This window comes from Carlito syrichta, unplaced genomic scaffold (assembly GCF_000164805.1).
Source record: "Carlito syrichta isolate Samal-C Ts95f unplaced genomic scaffold, Tarsius_syrichta-2.0.1 Scaffold287711, whole genome shotgun sequence".
In the NCBI taxonomy this organism is placed as follows: domain Eukaryota; kingdom Metazoa; phylum Chordata; class Mammalia; order Primates; family Tarsiidae; genus Carlito; species Carlito syrichta.
Genome location: NW_007231807.1, coordinates 198,141 through 216,940, shown reverse-complemented (window position 1 = coordinate 216,940; position 18,800 = coordinate 198,141). Strand labels below are relative to the sequence as shown.

The following is an 18,800-nucleotide window of genomic DNA, read 5'->3' as shown; positions in this document are numbered from 1 at the left end:
TAGTGAGAAATTAATATTGTTATGCATGTTCATGTCATTGGACTAAATATTCAAAAGAAAATTATTCGTGTGTGTGTGTGTGTGTGTGTGTGTGTGTGTGTGTGTTTGTGTTTGAGATGAGGTCTCACTATGTTGCTCATGCTGGCCTCGGATTCCCGTGTTCAAGTGACCATCTTGTCTCAGCCTCTCAAGTAGCTGGAAGTAGGCATGTAACACTGTACCTGTCTATTCAAGTATATTTTATTTTTAAACCACAAATTTTTATTTGGTTAATTTTTGATACTTGATAAACAGAATTTTATTAGGATAGTGCATTTTGAAAATAATCTTTTAGGAAACCAGTGTGAATCAAAAATATTCTACAACTGCAGAACAAAAGGAAAAAAATTCTAATTTGTATTTACATATAATTAACATATGCAAAATTGGTGGGGGGTTTTGGCAATTTATTACCATGGTTTGCAGTTACATCACTTTAAAGTATCATACATGCCTTTGATTCCGACAGCATGTAAATTTGCACACTGAATTAAAAGAGAAAGATAAGCTGTAAATATTGTCAGTTACCCCATTGCTGCTTTTTTACCTGCATCACTTTTAACAATTGCTTTTCATGTTGCTTTTCATGTTACTAGAATAACTTATGCTAAAAAATTGAAAATGCTACAAAAAATCTTGATATTGTTTTATGTCAAAAGGTCTGCACCACCATTCTCTGTAAGGGAGACAAACTATTCAGCAGGTACTTTACAAATTCTTCCGTACATGGATGAATCAATAGGGACAGTTTCCCACTCCCTCCTTAAAAAATTAGCATTTTAAAATGCTTTGCAATATGTTTTCACTTTATCTAAAGAGAAAGATCCCTTATTCACAACCCATTTTTAACTGGGGAATTTGGTAGTAGTTTTGGTTTACATTTACTTGTAGTCATATTTTTAGAAACTCATTTTTTGGGGGCTTTTATATGTCTTATGTTTAAGAATTCACATATATGTATGTAGATGGTATGAAACTACATTCATCTATGTACATATATATATAAGGAAGATGAAGAACTAGAGAATAGTAAATAAATTTTTATTGTCTAACATGATTTATATTTGACTGGTAATTGTGATGTTTCTTTTGTGTTAAAGTCAGTTGATGGTCTTTTTTATTAATATTTTGAATGGCCTCATTTTGGTTCAGAATAACCATTTATCACAAGATTTACATAAGCATTTAAAATTGTGCAATTGCTACTCATTGGAAAGATTTTAATTTCAGATTAGAAAAACAGATTGATAGCAGGATATATCTGTGTAAAATGGATATCATTTAAATTATCAGTAAGACATTTTTTGAAAATATTGATTTTTTTCTGGGATCCTGTTTCTGTGAATTAATTGTTCCTTAACAAAATATTTTTAGACTTTAACATAGAGATTCTAAATGCTCTGCATTTCCTAAACTTTGAGATGGAGAAAAATAGGCCTGTCTTTTGATTAAATATTTAGAGTGTATGTATTTTTTATTCTTTCTTAACAAATTTGCTAATAGCCTTCAGAAACATTTCCAATTGATTTTTTTTCCTACTTAGAGTGAAAATTGAAAAAATTACTTAGATTTTTTTTGTCTTTTTGCTTTTAAAAAGTGATAATTAGTTCACATATACTACATGCCATTATTATTCACAATAATAGTTGCATTTTCTATACAATCTACGATATTTATATTTTCATTATGAAACAGCAGACTGTTTTCTGTCATAAAACAAATCTGGCTTCTATTAGAACAAATACATCCTTATTCATAGAATTTTAAGGTTTCCCTCCTGCATTGACTATCTTAAGCTTTATAACAATGTCTGGCTCTTAATTCCAGTAAATGGCATGACACACTATATCCATGGAGAGCTTTTGACAAAACTGTATTTATCAGAGTTTCTTTGGAGTATGGTTTACTCAGATGGCTTCAGTTTCCCTTTAGTAAAATAATATTTCCGTGTTGGTGTTAGAGTACAGAAAAATGTTGTTACTGTGAACGCATCTTCTGCAGATGATATCCTGTTCCCTTTCTTTGTTGATATTTTTCTTTCTTAAACTTTGTTGCTCAGAATATCTTTAATGCTAGCCAAGGAGTCAGGGATTTGGACGTATTTTCATGGACTTCCAAAGCTTTTTTCCCCCAGGTGAGTTAACTGTAAGGAACAATTATACATTATTCAGGTATTTCAGCATGTATAGCAAATTTTATATCTTTGAAACCTTTACTTAATAATATTCTTACCACAAAAAGATCACACAGAGTGCTGCAGTCGGGGTTCCCCTCTATTCCTGACAAAGAATGTATTATTAGTTTAAGTGATACTCTTACATGACTTCAAATTTGCTATATTTAATTTTATGACTAGCTTCTCCAACAATTACATCCATGTTTAACTTTTTCAGAACTCACTTATGTAGGTGATAGTGTCCTGACCTTATGGCTCTTCTATTTTTTTCCACTGCCTGCTCTATTACACTGCCCTTTTGAATGTTCATCTGAAAATAGGATGATAATAGAGGGAGAAAAAAATACTGAAATTCACCAGTTTCATTTCCCAGGTCTCATATTTCTGTATTGAATAAAACCTGTATTTTGGAATTGCTTGAGAGCGACAGGCACAGTTCTATGATTTTATGTCAAATTTATACTGTTTAGTACAAAGAATTGGATAAACTTTAATTTTTTTAAAGTTCTCATGCACTACCTTCCAGTGAGTGGTTTGCATTTATTATTAGTTATGTCAAGACTTACCTTTCAGTGTTAACCTGAATGATCAAAAGTTAGAATTATTATTATAGCAAATTAAATGCTCTAGGAATATACTTAAATACCAGTAAAATTGGGGTTTTTTGTTAAATCTATGATTATTTGCATGTTTTTATGTCACCATATGATTTTTAAAAATCAGTTGTGAATAGGACTAATACTTGCCTTTTCCAACTATGAAATGGCATGATCTATTTACTAAAGTTTACTGCTCACAAATAGGCATTTAAAAATGTTTGCTGAAAATCTTGTGAATGTAGTAATACTATGTAAAGTTTAAGTCTGTCTTACTCAATTTTTATTTTGAGTGCTCTGTATTTTCATATAGGTGTGTGTGTATATATATTTATATATATACACTTTTTTACAAATATGCATACATGTGCATATGAAATGCATATTTTAAGTTAATTTTTGGTTGTAAACCTAAGTTTTTCAAGTGCTCAAAATTCTCATTTTTATTAAATTGACAATATATAACTAAAGAATATAAATACATTACAACATGTAATTATAATATAATTTATAATTATAGTAAATATAAATAAATTGTTCATAATGCATATTTATTTAGCTAAAAAATTCATGTTTATTTATCACCACAGTGAAACTTAAAAAACATTATGTGAAAGTTAATGGTAGGTTAAAAATTTTCTCTAACCAACTATTAAATTAACAAAGACACAGGTACACAGAATATTGGAATCCACATATTGTTTAATTTGAGGGTTTTATTTTTAATATTCTTCTATGTGTATGGACTTGTATCTGTTATCTCAATATGAGACTACTTATAGAGAGAACTAGTTAGTAAAATGTCTTGTATATTAGTTTATCTTTATTTTTATTCTATTTATAACATTATTAGGTATTAATTTTATCCTGTTGTTTGTATGCATGTCCCATTATGGTTATCTTGTACTCTATTTGAATATAAAGTAATTAGTAGAATCCATATTACTGTTTTTAAAAGTACGGTTTTGAATCTATTTTAGAAGAGTAATTCTGGCAATGGAAGAACCTCCAGTGTAGAACTTTTATTCACAGTTAGTTGGGGAAAAGAGAAAATATAGAAAAGTTATTATTTCTGTTTATTACACTCACATAAGAAACAGTTTTATCACAGCATTCTTATTCAACAGAAATTTAGAGCAGGTTTTTGTCTTTCATTTTAGAAGTGAGAGTTTTCAATGATATAAATTTAAATACATTAAATTTCCTTAAAAATAAATCTTTAATCTTAATCTCTCTTGTCTATTAAAAATATACTTTTTTTCTCTGTTACTAACATTAATATATCATTGCACAGTAATGGCTTAACAAATCTAGCAACATTTTTACCTGTACTATATTAGAAAGTGTAAGTTATTAAAATCTTATGTGTCTTCATTTTATTTATAACTATCAGTATTAAAATTTATGCATAATTTTCATCATTGTTGTCTCTGCTTATAGATAAGTCTTCTGTCTTCATACCTGTTCTCTCTATTTATAAATAATTACTTCAAAGTTGAAATGAATATTTAGACTTTTTTTACCCACACCAACATACAACAATACAGTAATAATGATTCAAAATTATTCAGTTGTGATTTACACAGTCAATTACATTTATTTCTCAATTACATTTATTTCTCCTACTTTATTTTTCCATCAAGAGATGAAAGTAAAATCAAGGACTATTATATTTCTCAAATTGTGATGGGCAAAAGCTAGAGATTCAGTTGCTCTCCTGCTATATTTTCTTTTCTTCAACTTTATTTTGAATATCATTCAGTATTGAAAAACTGAGATTTTGTAATTTTTAGTATTGACTAGTATGTCAACTATATTTAGATATGTTTTCTTTTTAATTGACAGTATTATTCACTTGCTATGAAAGCTATTAAAAGGAGAATTTTGAGATTGATAATAGATTATACTTTGTTTATTTTTTTTCCCCTTTTCAAATTTCCAGGAATCTAAAACTAATACTGATGACTTTTTCAAAGACATAAACTCCTGCTGCTCACAGGAAGCAACAATGCAAGAGCAAGATATGCCATTCTTGCGAGGAGGGCCAGGCATGTACAAGGTAGTGAAGACGGGACCTTCAGGTCACAACATCAGAAGCTGCCCTAACCTTAGAGGTATCCCAATTGGAATGTTAGTTCTGGGAAACAAAGTCAAAGCAGTAGGAGAGGTATGGATTCTTGTAGCTTCATGACTTCTAAGATAATTCATTTTAAATATAATACAACCAAAGCATCTCTTTCTTCTAAAGTTTACCATTTTCATCTCAGGTTTTTAAATGTTAATGTATTTTATCTGTACTTGTATTGCAAATACTAACATAATTTTTTGTGCTTCTTTTCTAATAACTTTATTCCCATAATTCTTATGAAAGCAATATTTATATTAATAGTGATTTGTATTGTATATATAAATGTTCGGTATTTACATATATCTTTTCATTGTTACAAACGTACACTATACCATCATGGATTATCATCAGCACTTAAAATATTTTATGTGGTCGGTATGGAGGTGTGATAATATACGAAAGGTTTCATTTCTTTGTTCCCATTCATAGGTCTCACTGAAGTCCTGAGCTAATAAAATTACTTTTAAAGTTACTATGGCATTTGCCTCAGCAGATAAGCTTGAAGATGTAGTGTGTCATGCTATTTCTCAATAAGGGTCATTTTCAGATTTCACTATAGGTATTATCAACCTAAATGATAGCAAGTACACTGTGTTGGGACATTTTTGATGCAAAAAAAAAAAAAGGAGCCATGTGTTTTTGGGTAACATAAACTTACTTATGGAATATCTTTGTGCTTTAAAAATTATTATTTTAACCAAATTCATAAATAAGCAGTATTTTACACAACTTTTTATTTCTTTCTTACCTCAGGCTGTGGTCTTAATTTCAGAAACAAATTTCATGGTAGAAATGTATTGGAATGATTACACAATTCAAACATTTAAGCTTTTTACTTGTTTTCGTACTGAATACCCCAAAAGAATCAAGCCAATCAATCATGCTTTTTGTTATGTACCAGGTAACCAATTCTGAAGGTACATGGGTGCAGCTGGATCAGAACAGCATGGTAGAGTTCTGTGAGAGTGATGAAGGAGAGGCATGGTCCTTAGCTAGAGACAGAGGCGGAAACCAGTACCTCCGACATGAAGATGGCAAGTTTGCTTAAATTTGTGATTTATTCCAATTAGCCTTTAAAATACAGAAGTTTAACGTGTATTGTATTGCTTTTGTCTTAAAGAGTTTTTTCTGTTTTTGTTTTGTTTTTTGAGTAAAAGCAAAACTAAAGGTGAAAAAAATCTTGCAATAATTAAAATTGGTTGATAAATATATGGGTACTCAATGCAGATAAAAGGAGAAAATTAAATTTGAAACATATAAATCCATCTTTATAAAACATGCTTTTTATCTCGTTAGTAGAAATGTATATGCCTTGTTCTTTTGTGCCAGCCTATGACTGAACATTTTACCCTTTATGTCACAAAACGGAAGTTCAAAATTCAAACCACCAATCATAGTACTTCTCCCAGGCAACTTGATTCAATTTTGTCTTAAGGAGGTAACATTAAATAAATATATAGTGTCTTTTCAGGTTTTTCTATTTATTGTCAGATTATTGACTTTAAACTTTATTTCTTTCAACATAGATCTCACGTAGTAGCATATTTTTTCTTTGTCTCCCCTCTTTAATCTCCTGGTGTCAAAAATTTGTTCTTCAAAGTTCAGACCATGTTATCACTTGTATGAATGTTTAGTTGATCCTGACAGAGCCAGGAATTCTCTGTGTTCCTAAAGACCTGTGTTTACCACTAAAACAAAATTGATTTTGTTATAGTGAAGTTAATTTTTATTTCTTCATTCCCAGATTGTGAGTCCCTTCATGCCCAGATTGTGAGTCCCTTATGGACAGGCACAGAGTTTTTATCTTTGCATTTCTGCTTCCAAAACAGATTTGACACATACTAGTTACTTATTTTGTGAGAAAATAATAGCACATCAAAATAAGTATGTAAACAAGCGTAGACTTGTCTACTAAATCCCAAAAATTTTAGGATAAGATTGATAAATATGAGACCATGCTTCTTTATTCAAAAGATAGTGAACTTATAATATTTATTATTCAAGAGGTAATATGGCCGAAAATATAAACAGATTCAAAAAATGTTTGAAATTTGCACAATGACATAGTACCTTTGAAGATAGTATTGCCCTTTTTTTCCCTGAAGCAAGCCTTTGAGGTAGGTAAAATAATCTTCAATTTCTTTGGTAAGGAAACTCAAGCCCATGGAATTTAAAATGTCTTGCCAGTAGTTATACAACTGGTTACATGGCAGATGTATGACTTGAGCCAGAATCTTCATTTATATTTTAAATGCTATGCTTATTACACCATGCTACACTTTGAACTCAAACTGAAAACCTACTTCCTTTTCTTTTTTTTTTTTTTAGCCAGATAACCACAAAGATGATGTGGTTATAAAATATGTCGTGAGATTATAGAACCATTTGTCATTTGAAAAGAAAAAGGTTCTGTTTGATGTAAATCAGACATTTAAAAAATAATCTCAGTTACTAAATACTTATATATTACTTATATTTACTACATATTTGTAAATATTTAAACATTTTTCTTTGTATAAAAATATTCAGATATAAATAAAAATACCTAAAGTGAAATCAGCTTTATTTAAGATGTAGTTAAGTATGAGAATGGCTTAGGTGACTCCCAAAGGACCTTTCTAGCTTAATAATTTTTTAGCTGACAGCATAACATAATGTGTAAGAGTAGACTCTGGAACTAGACTGACAGGGTACTGATCCCAGCTCTATAACTTTTTAGTTGTGTGACCTTGGCCAAGTTAACCTAGTATCTCTGCACCTCAGTTTTCCTATTTATGAAATGACTTCATAAGTCATAACCTCATAAATTTTATTTGAAGACTAAATAAGCAAATAATGTATAAAGCTAACATGCTAAGTTATGTATTATTGTTAAAATGTAAAATACCCCCTATTCTAAGGAGCAAGTTTTAACATAGGAAATTGTATTCTCATACATTTAGAAGGTTCTTCTAAGATAAAAATGTCTCTTAAATTAGGATATCATTTCTGGTGAATAATCCTAGAAGAAGATTATTAAGGGAGGCTTAAATTTTTCTTTGGAATAAGTTAATCATCTTTTAATCTTTTGATACCTAGATGTAGATATTGGGTCATAATGTGAGTCTTAATATTTTAATATAAAACCTAGAGTGATAAGGAAAAAAGTGGTAACAATGCTAGTGCTTTAAAAGAACTAAGACTAGTTGATGTAATACCCAAATATTCTGCTCATTGCTGTTAATATGGAAATAGGACTTGGCACTATGGTTACTTAGATGGAGTAGTGTAAGTTTTAAAAAATGCTTTCCTCTGTAAAAAGTCTTTATTGGTCTTTGGTATCTATGGATAAAGCTAGTAGGTAAAGTTGCTATTACAGTCAAAAACTGACTTCACTATGGGTGCTAGACCATTCTGAGTCTAGAGGGGAGGAGTGATGCTGTCTTCCGTTCAGATTACTATTCATGGGTATTTTTCAGAAGACATATTCCACTGCTGAAATATCTCATACTGAAGAGTATTGCCTAAGGGAAGTGCTAGGATTGGTTTTTTTGAATAAAGTCTACAAATGCTGGTTAAGAGGTAGACCATACAGTACCACTGGTACAGCAGAATTCAAATTACAGGTAGGAAGAAAACATTCCACCATGCCCCTGTATGTAGTTCCATGTTCTTTTTGATACTGACCTTTTAAAAATATATTTAAAGCATTTCAATTTTCATAAGATTATCTTAATAGAAAATATATCGTTTTCTCTCTGTTGCCTTTCATTTGACAGACTTTATTTCGCTTTTTTTTTTTGAAAGTTGGCATTAATACGGATATTCAACTATGACATTATTTTGAGTATTATATCAGACAGAATCTTAGAACCACATAATTGTTCATAGGACATTAATTTAGTTGACTTACATTATTGGTTACCTCTTGCCATTTGTAAATAGATAAAATATTTGTTATTTTCTGCTTGAAATAAGAATTCTGACACATTTGTTGACTTTAGGTTGTGTTAATAGATTCTGATTATCCTGGTTTATCGTTATCCTTTCATTTAGAGAAAGTATCTTTAATAAATAAAAATAAGTGAAAATTCCTTTTAGTACTGTATACTTGGGCATTTTGAAGACGTTTTTCTTATATGAATGATAATATAAAATATTTTGATTTCTGGTTTATGGGTAATACATTTTTGTTTTATAAAATACTTTTATACAGATTTGTTACAAATATAAGACCAATTCCTGATCCAGAAATATTAGTATACATTCAGTAATATATCCTGCCACAATAAAAGCAAATTGGCTTCATAAGAATATATCAGCCAGGCTCAGTAGCTCAGCCTGTAATCCCACACCTTTGGGAGGCTGAGGTGAGTGGATTGCCTGAGCCCGCGGGTTCGAGACCCACCTGGGCAGCGTGACCTCATCTCTACAATAAATCAAAAAAAAAAAAAAAAATCCACTGGGTGTGGTAGTGCATGCCTGTAATTCCAGCTACGTGGAAGGCTGAGGTGGAAGGATCACCAGAGCCCAGCAGGTCGAGGCTGTGGTGGCCGGGAGTGGCCACTGCACTCTAGTCTGTGCGACAGAGTGAGACCCCAACTCAAAAAAAAAAAAAGAATATATCTCATTTCCGAAATCTCAGTGTATATTTGATAAATGAAAACAAAAATTTGTCAGATGCTTTGTCAGTGTTAAGATGACTTGATTGCTATTTAGACTTATCAAATCCTAAATGTGAGATTATTTTAGAATCTATCACAAAATATTTGATAATTTTCTCTCTTTGTTGTATGTATAGGGAATAGCATATAAGAAACTAATGTTATAGCTGTGGCTTTTATTGTAGAACAAGTTCTTCTGGATCAAAATTCTCAAACTCCTCCTCCAAGCCCTTTCTCAGTGCAAGCTTTTAATAAAGGGGCAAGTTGCAGTGCCCAAGGATTTGATTATGGACTTGGAAATAATAAAGGTAGGTATTTAAAAGTGAGTCTTTTACTTTCCTGACTGCAGTATTTTTTATTACCTTCTCTTTTACTCATTTTTACTCCTGTTCACCCAGAAGTCTTTACTATCTTAAAATTTGTTTCTAAAAAACTAATACTCAAAATATTTGCAACAGTCTTCTTTTCACAGTATAGCTTGTTTTTCTTTTTATCAGTTTTAGCTTAAGTTTATGGGAGTTCTTTATTATTTTTTCCGACGTTAAAAACATTCCTTTTGAATTCATAACCTAAAAGTTCTGTGTCAATATGTCTAGTAAAATAACTATTATTTTTATCATCCACTTGTTATTAGGAGAATAATATTAATGAGCAACAAAGAACTTTCTCAAGTGATCCATTTAAAATCAGACTATTATTTTTAAATAATATTCTAAAGTAATATTGCACATGAGCTTTATAAAATGTGTATGATTTTGAATTTCTAACCCAGTAATCTTGGGTAATTTAGAATTACAGGAAATGATATGTTTGGTTTTGGTATGTATAATTAAACCAAAGTGTTATAAAAAGAAAACAACCCTAAGCCTTGTGGATGTAAAATATATGCATCTGTTTTGGCTGCATTAATGGAAGAGAACAGCATCATGGACAAAAACAGTCTAAACAGTCGTTATTTTGGAATACTTTAAACTTGAAGTTAATCCAAAATTGAATTTTTATGTAAGGTCACACACTGTTGTTCTTTCCTTTGTACCTAATGCAGACTCCTTCAAAATCAGCCATGTTGTCAGCAGGGTGATGGGTAGGAAGGAGAAGGTAGCCTACATGAAAATAATCTTACTTTAAAACTTTTATATAAATTAACTTATAGGGCTTGATTCCAAGAGACGAATATAGTATCATTATACCTTACTTGAGGAACACATAAAAAAATGCAATAGTGAACAAAATACAGAATTATGTCAATGTATAATAAGATATATCCAGTTTAAAATACAACCACTTCCTATTAGATATCTTCATCTTTCCTCAAAATATTTTTATGAAGGAAATCTTGCCACAGTTGTTTTTTTTAAACTCCCTTGTGTTGGCCTGTCCCATGGACTTGGGTATTATATGCTCGCTTACTTTGCATATAGTTCTGATTTCTGTTAACTTAAGCTAGATCTTCATACTTATGTAGGGTAAATGCTTAGTGGTGTTTTCTTCACGTCCCTTTCTCTTTACCATTGTCAACTCTTCAATTAAAATCTCAGCATTTGCTTACCACTACTGTATTGTATCTCCATAGCAATGTTTTAAAGCCGTGTTTAACTCAAAATGTATGCTTTCAGTCTTTAAAATGTCTGTCATTGTACTGATAGCTATCACAATAGATCATTCTTTAAAATATGTATTAAACCATCATAAAAATAAGTCAATTTTAAGAGACACAAACATTGCTGAGAACATTTGTTTTTATTAGAATTAATAATTACTTTTTTTAAATGTGGTTTTGTGAATATTGTTTAAAAATAGCACACACTGCACTGTGCACAGTGGCATACTTCAATAGTCTCAGCTACTTGGGAGCCTGGGCAGAAGAATCACCTGAGCCCAGGAGTTCAAGGCTATAGTATCCTGGGATCGTGGCTATGAATGGCTACTTCTCTCCAGCCTGGGCAACATAACCATCTCTCTTTAAAAAACAAAGTAGCAGCTGGGCTCGGTGGCTCAGCCTGTAATCCCACGCCTTCGGGAGGCTGAGGTGAGTGGATTGCCTGAGCCCGCGGGTTCGAGACCTGCTTGGGCAGTGAGACCTCATCTCTACAATAAATCAAAAAATCAGCCGGGCGTGGTAGCGCATGCCTGTAATTCCGGCTACTTGGAAGGCTGAGGCGGAAGGATCGCCGGAGCCCAGCAGGTCGAGGCTGCGGTGGCCGGGAGCGGCCACTGCACTCCAGTCTGGGCGACAGAGTGAGACTTCAACTCAAAAAAACCAAAAAACGAAATAGCCTGTACTTGTTCATAAGCTTTTTAAATATATAGATGAAACAAAGAAAATTAACTTAGATCTCATTAAATATATTTCACTTTTATTTATTACCTATAACGGTAGTTTTCATTTTTTTCAACCCTTTATACTGTCTAGGATTAAATAATTGTGCCTTATATGATTTTTTTCCTTAATATAATACCTTATAAAAATTTTTATAGTTCCTAAAATCTTTTCTGTAGCCTATAGCATTTATTTTTTAAGTGTGTAGCTTGTGTACACCGTTCTTTCCATATAGATCTATCATTTGTTGGTGCTTCAGTTGAAATGATCATTTATGAAACTTTATTGCATTGAGGAAGTATGACTGGAAAGATAGTCTTTTCCAGTTTCTACATCAATTAGTTTGCATATGTTTTTTTCCCCCTCTTAAGCATCTAACTATTTAATATACATGTTCTTACAAAGAAGGAGTTATCATCCATCTAAGTATATTGTTCCATGTCTTTTAAAATATTTTTCTGTTAAAGTTCTTTGTATTTTAAGGAAAAATGTTTGAATTCCTATTTGAGATACTTCAAATCAGGTAGCTCGCAATTCTTTTAGTCTTATAGAACTTACAGATTTTTATATTACCTATCTAAGCAAGAGTTCATGCTTTTTAAAAACACTAGAATTTCTTTGGCAATAACAACTTTTAAAAAATAAGGTGACTATTCATGACTATAACGTGAACCTATTGCTATGTTAGCAAATACTTTGCCCCTTTAATTCTACATTTAAAATAAAAAAACTATTTATACTATTTGCTTATTTTCTGTGTTGAGTATATTGCAGATGAGGCAGAATGGTATTAGCCATTGCTGGGCACTGGAGAAAATATCTTTTACTTAGATCTTCATTTATGGATTTATGATATTGAAGCAACTTATCATAGATTCTTCACAGATTCTTTATTCTCCCATTAACAATGGGAGATAATACATATGAATTTAAATGGATTTATTTTTGTAGGTAGGCTATATATTAAATTTGGTGGGGTGCTTTTATTTAAGAAAAAAAAAAACAGCATGCAAAATTTGGTCCCTAATTTGGGATAATTAATATTTACCAGCTTTCATGCATTTCTGAATTGGCATGGTTTTATTTAGTGTTTAACTTTATCTGAATGTTATAAAGCACCATTTACATTGCCATTTTGAATATTAATGAATAACAAGTTGTAGTCTTGACTGTTTTGCCCACTGCAGGTGACCAACTGAGTGCCATATTGAATTCCATTCAGTCACGACCCAATCTCCCAGCTCCTTCCATCTTTGATCAAGCTGCAAAACCTCCCTCTTCCCTAGTCCACAGCCCATTTGTGTTCGGACAGCCCCTTTCCTTCCAGCAGCCTCAGCTTCAGAGTAAGTCTGTCAGCCTTACCTGCATCATCAAGCGTTTCTGAAGCTTTGTTCTGAGTTGTTTATTCGTTACTAATTAGTTTTCAACTCACCTGAATGGTTTTATTTAAGATGTTATCCCCTCCCACATTTTTGAAGTATTTAGGCTACTCTGAGCTAAGACATTCTGCAGCTAAGACATTTGCTTTAATCACACATTTTTTTAAGTGTAGTTTTAAAAATATGAGTATTAGGCTTTCTATTCTAATTCCAGTATAAACAAATATGTACTGTAAGACAGACTAAGGAAAACATTTTTTTATTTAAAATTTTCTTTTTAATATGCATGACTATGGTAAGCATCAGTTTCATGGCTTTACATTATGTTTTTGTTACTGGGAGATGCCCTAAAAGAATATACCCATTTCACTATCCAATGGGTAGAAGTGAATCTGTATTTATTTGTTTGGTTGATTTGTTTCTTCTATGTGAATTTGGTATCTGTGAAATGTATAGCAATTTAGATTTCCAAATTTTCTCAAATTGTTGTTTCCTTTCTTTTTATTTTGTTGTTCCTAATATATTAGACTGATCATTTGACTCCAATTCTGCCTTTAAGATTGCTCTAGCCCTTCATCCATGACAGTAACTCACATTGGTTTGGAAGAGAAACCCAAATAAATTACATTTAACTGAGTGTTCTTTTTAAAAAAAAAAATCTCCCAAGCTTTATGCATAAATTTCTCAAAGCTCTTTGCAATATGATAATTGTATTCTTCTTGGCATTCATTTCTCATGTTGGTTGTGTAGTATATAAATACACTAACAGCTGATGAAAGTCTCCAATTGTAAACCATTGTTTGGATTTGAGTGCACAACCTCTTTGCTTTGAGAAAGTGCATCCACACTCAGGTCTCAGTTGTTTTTCTACAAAAAATACTTGGTAACTGTCATTAGGGATACCTAAGAGAATGCTACTAGCTGGTTTAGTTTTTATTAAGAACCAAGTTAGTATATAGTTAGCACATTATATTATTCATTATTATTTTATTATCCTACTTTGATAAAGAGTATACACAGGAGTTTGTACTGTACACTAGGCAGGTGTAAATAATGAAATTAGTTTGGAAAAATAAATACTATCAATCTCTACCTTATCATCTCTATTCATGTGTAGTATTCATTTGAATATCTCTGAAGAGAAAATTTTCAAGGAAACAAAGTAGTGTCACGTGTGTGGAATAGTTTTTTCCCCACCATGATAATCATTATTTCAGAAGAATGAAAGATAAATAATTATTTAGTCTATTAATTTTGTGGAGCAACAGCCTTTTTACATCTATATATATGATCCTGGACAGATTTCAGAAAGTTTTAAAGATAAGGACAAGGGAGAAAACATAAAGGAAAAAAATCTCAGGTTTAGTCAGGCAGAAAATTCATACTAGAAAATTCTAACTTATTCACATTAAAATTCAGTCTTAAAAAGAGAAATTCCCTATGTCATAATAGCAGCAGACAGAAGAACTAAGGAGTAAAGATCTTTTTGTTCTACCTAACATGTCATTGCAGGTCTTCATCAAACAAGTGTAATTAGTAATTTTATTTTACCAAATTTAATTAATAAAATATTTGAAAACAAAGTATACAGACAGTATAAAATTTGTCTCTTTTAGGGGATAGCAAATTTCCAAGTGACATTATGTCAATATAATTGTATATGTGTTATAGATAAATGTTATCAGTAACACCATATCCTTTAATGCTACCCTGGTGCAAATTTGAAATTTTGACCTAGCTATGTCTCAGTTATCAGTTTTCTGAACCATTACTTACCTGTACATCAACAGTGGAGATAACTTAGATCTTTTTAAAAATCTCTTATTCTCAGCAGAATGTCACTGAAGTTTGATGTCCAAATTCCAGAAAATGGAAGTCTTCATCTTTAACATAACTAAAAGAAGTATGGAATCTAAACAGTAGTTATAAAATTTTGAAAATAATTCAGAACTATGTTTTTCTCATCATGTTAGAAAAGGTAAATGTGGCAGAGTAGCACATTTGTTGAGACTCCCTGAGTAAGATATTCTCCCTGAACTTCACTGCCATGCATTGCACTGGCATCTCGCCTTGCTTTGGAAGATGGCTTATTTATATAGAACTTCCCTGTGCTACTTAGCAAAATGAGCATCATTTGTGTTTTATACTTTTGTGATACTGAAACAAATCATTATGTAAAAGACCATGTTTACTAAATTTTGCTTATACTGATAGTCTGCAGAGTAGCACATTTGTTGAGACTCCCTAAGTAAGATATTCTCCCTGAACTTCACTGCCATGCATTGCACTGGCATCTCGCCTTGCTTTGGAAGATGGCTTATTCATATAGAACTTCCCTGTGCTACTTAGCAAAATGAGCATCATTTGTGTTTTATACTTTTGTGATACTGAAATAAATCATTATGTAGAAGACCATGTTTACTAAATTTTGCTTATACTGATAGTCACCACTATATACTAAACACTGTACTTATTAAGCATTTTAATACATCTTCATTTTTTTATGTAGCAAAGGTTTGAAAGGGGAAAAGAAAAGATTTTCTAAATGTCATAACAAGTTTCTACTTAACTAGACAGATTCTACAAAGACACACATAAACTGGCCCATATCATCTTTAACTTCATCTAGCATTTGTATGACCATTATTATCAATAATTCTTTAGAAGCTCTTTTCTGAAGCGTAGTTTTTTCACTAATCTTTGAAATGTAAAATAATCTGGCACATTAAATTAATCTGGTAAATTTTTTTTTTTAACAATCGAGTAACACTTTATTTCATAAAAATAGAATATAAGTATTCTCTAATTTGGTAATTTTAAAATTATCAAAATTATTTTATTTCATATACATACAAATTATTTTAACTGTTATTCTGGTGAAGTAGAATGTTACAGAAATAAAAGTTACAAGTTTTCTCTATACCGTGTGTGTACACACAGAGGCATGAAAAAGAGAAGTGTGTATATAGAATGTTTTTTAGTTTTATACTTTATTTTTTATTTCAAAATTATTTGTGTAGTTTTTAAAATTAGTAAACAATTTGGCAATAAGGTTCTAGTGGAATGAAATGGGGAATGATGTTTGTGACTGCTTGCTTTAAGAATATTACAATCCTTAGTATCATTATTGTTCCTCATTCCTTTTGAAAACATTATTTTATGTCCTCTAATGTCTAACAGTGTTTTAAACATCATGGGCATTCATGGAATATTTATTGACTAGATATTTAAGATGATCACTTCATCAATTTATGATATGTTTTTCGTTATCACATTCCAGTATTTACTCAGAATACATCTTCAAATAAGAAAAAGAATATTTCCTTCTCTTACTAATTAAATTCACAAAAAAGTAAAACTAACTATACTATGGTGATATGTAATAATTCTGGGTTTATACTGACTGAATTCCAAGTACGATTCCTTAACTGAAAAACTATATTCCAAATGACTTTAACATAGCATTTTTAAAAATTTACTTTTACCTACTGTTCAAGAGTCTAAACAGTTCACTTTTTTGGTAGAAAAATGGTACATACAACTTAAGATAATTTTCTAACCTCCCAAAGATTTTAAACAATTAATGTACAATATGTCAAAATATATAGTACTTTCAAGCACAGATAGAATAGCTCTTTGTTATCTTGCAACAAGAGTTTTTCTTTTGTATTCATATGTCACTTTCTTAAACAGGACAAAAAAATTGTTAAAAGTGTTCAGAAAGTCCATGTGGACAGCTTCATGAATGCTTATTTATGTCCGAGAACAATGACATAGTAAAGCATTGTGTTCACTTAGATTGTAGATATGTAATTGTGGAAAGACTTTCAGCTCAAATACCCTTGTCAGTCACTTACTAGCTCTTGTTAAGTTCCTTGAAACATCTGAATCCCTGTTAGCTCATCCATAAAATGGATGCCCAATAAATGTTATCTGTTTATATTTTTATTGTTTTTTGATGCAAGCACTTAATAGCTCTCACGGTCCAAGGAAAATGTGGAAGTAGCAGTTAACATGTAACCTTATTTTGAGCCGTTGAGTTGCTGGTACCTGTCTTCTTCTTTCTCCAAATATTGTATTAAAAATATCTTATCCTAAAATCACTTTTGTTGTTGGGTTAAGTTTTAACTCTCTTTGTGCTACATAAGCATTATGTTTTTCTCAGGATAACACTTAGGAAATGGTTATGGTTAATGTTAATCACTTGATCAAAGTGTCTGATTTCGCTGATGTATAATTGGTATTTTTCTCTTGCAACTAATAAGCAATTTGTGGAAAGCAGGATTTTTTATTTTTGAGAGTGTATCCAGCCAATTTCTTTCTCAAGTTATTGCTTGAAAAGCAATACCTATCTTTTATTGGAATTTTTAAAGTTATTCTTGCTAGTATACCATACTACATACCCATCAAATGATGCTCAGAATTTTTATTATCTCAGCATCACAAATATTGAAATGATATGGTTGCTAAATGTTATTTTCCTTGACCATATTTACTAGGAATTTAGTGTATATTCAGTAATATGCTTTGAATATATTTTATTCAAGTTCAGTTATAACTAGAAGTCATTACAGAAACATCCTATTTGTGGAGATAACCACTTTACGTGTTTTCTTCCACTGTTCTTTCTATATTCAGATCATATAGGTTAATGCCATAACTAATAAAAAGCTTGTTTCTATTTTGTCTTTAGGTAAAAATGTAATTCTTTCATTATTTTGTAATCCTTTTAGTATGCTAATATTTATGTAAATAAATATTAGTTCCTGTTCTATGTCTTAAGCCCTTTGCTATTCACATGATTCCACATTTCTCCTGATAAATTTACTACAAAGAAAAATACTAGATGCTTTGATCATGTAGTGATATTGCATCTAAAGCTGTCAATCCAGATAGCTGTCATAGCTAAGACTATATAATAATCATCACTGTCACCTTATTTTAAATCTTCTGGAATATTGATAGAAGAAATGAGAATAATAATTATACTCAGTTATGCTTATTTTTATCTGCAGATGGTTTGGTTATTCACATCTTTTGGTCAAGTTGAAGGTATAATTTATATATTGTATCCACAAGGACCAATTAAGATGAATTTTTCTGGTTTAAAATGTTTTCAAAATAATTTTAAAATAACTTGCAGAGTATCTTAGCTATAAGTTAGAACTAACCATTTACCTAACCATCTGAAGTTTTATTCAGAGACAAAAACAAATATACAATTACTGGGACTTAAATTGGGTAAAGATGTTAGTGACACTATTCCCATTGTTTTCCATAAATATAGCAAAATTTTAGTGTCATTGTTTATGAAGGATCTATAGAATTAGACTTCATATATATATATATATATATTTAATCTACTTTTTTTCTTTTGTGCATAGATATCAATGTATCTCTCATGGATTACTTCCCTTTTTAAATTTTTGTTATTTTTTATTATTATTATTTTTTTTGAATTGGAGTCTCACTCTGTTGCTCAGACTGGAGTGCAGTGGCCACTCCTGGCCACTGCAGCC

The 18,800-nt window shown here is 30.9% G+C and overlaps 1 protein-coding gene across 2 annotated transcripts in view; it reads left to right on the top strand.

The window, feature by feature from the left end:
• Positions 1–18,800, top strand: part of MYCBP2 (MYC binding protein 2, E3 ubiquitin protein ligase) — a 183,012-nt gene that overhangs the window by 88,052 nt on the left and 76,160 nt on the right. The window contains exons 33-37 of one of the 2 annotated variants that reach the window (XM_021709915.1): positions 2,099–2,173; positions 4,754–4,978; positions 5,841–5,973; positions 9,768–9,890; positions 13,090–13,245. In XM_021709915.1, the coding sequence (XP_021565590.1) occupies positions 2,099–2,173; positions 4,754–4,978; positions 5,841–5,973; positions 9,768–9,890; positions 13,090–13,245 (712 nt within the window). The remainder of the gene's footprint in view (positions 1–2,098; positions 2,174–4,753; positions 4,979–5,840; positions 5,974–9,767; positions 9,891–13,089; positions 13,246–18,800) is intronic. The other variant, XM_021709917.1, reaches the window with a different exon arrangement.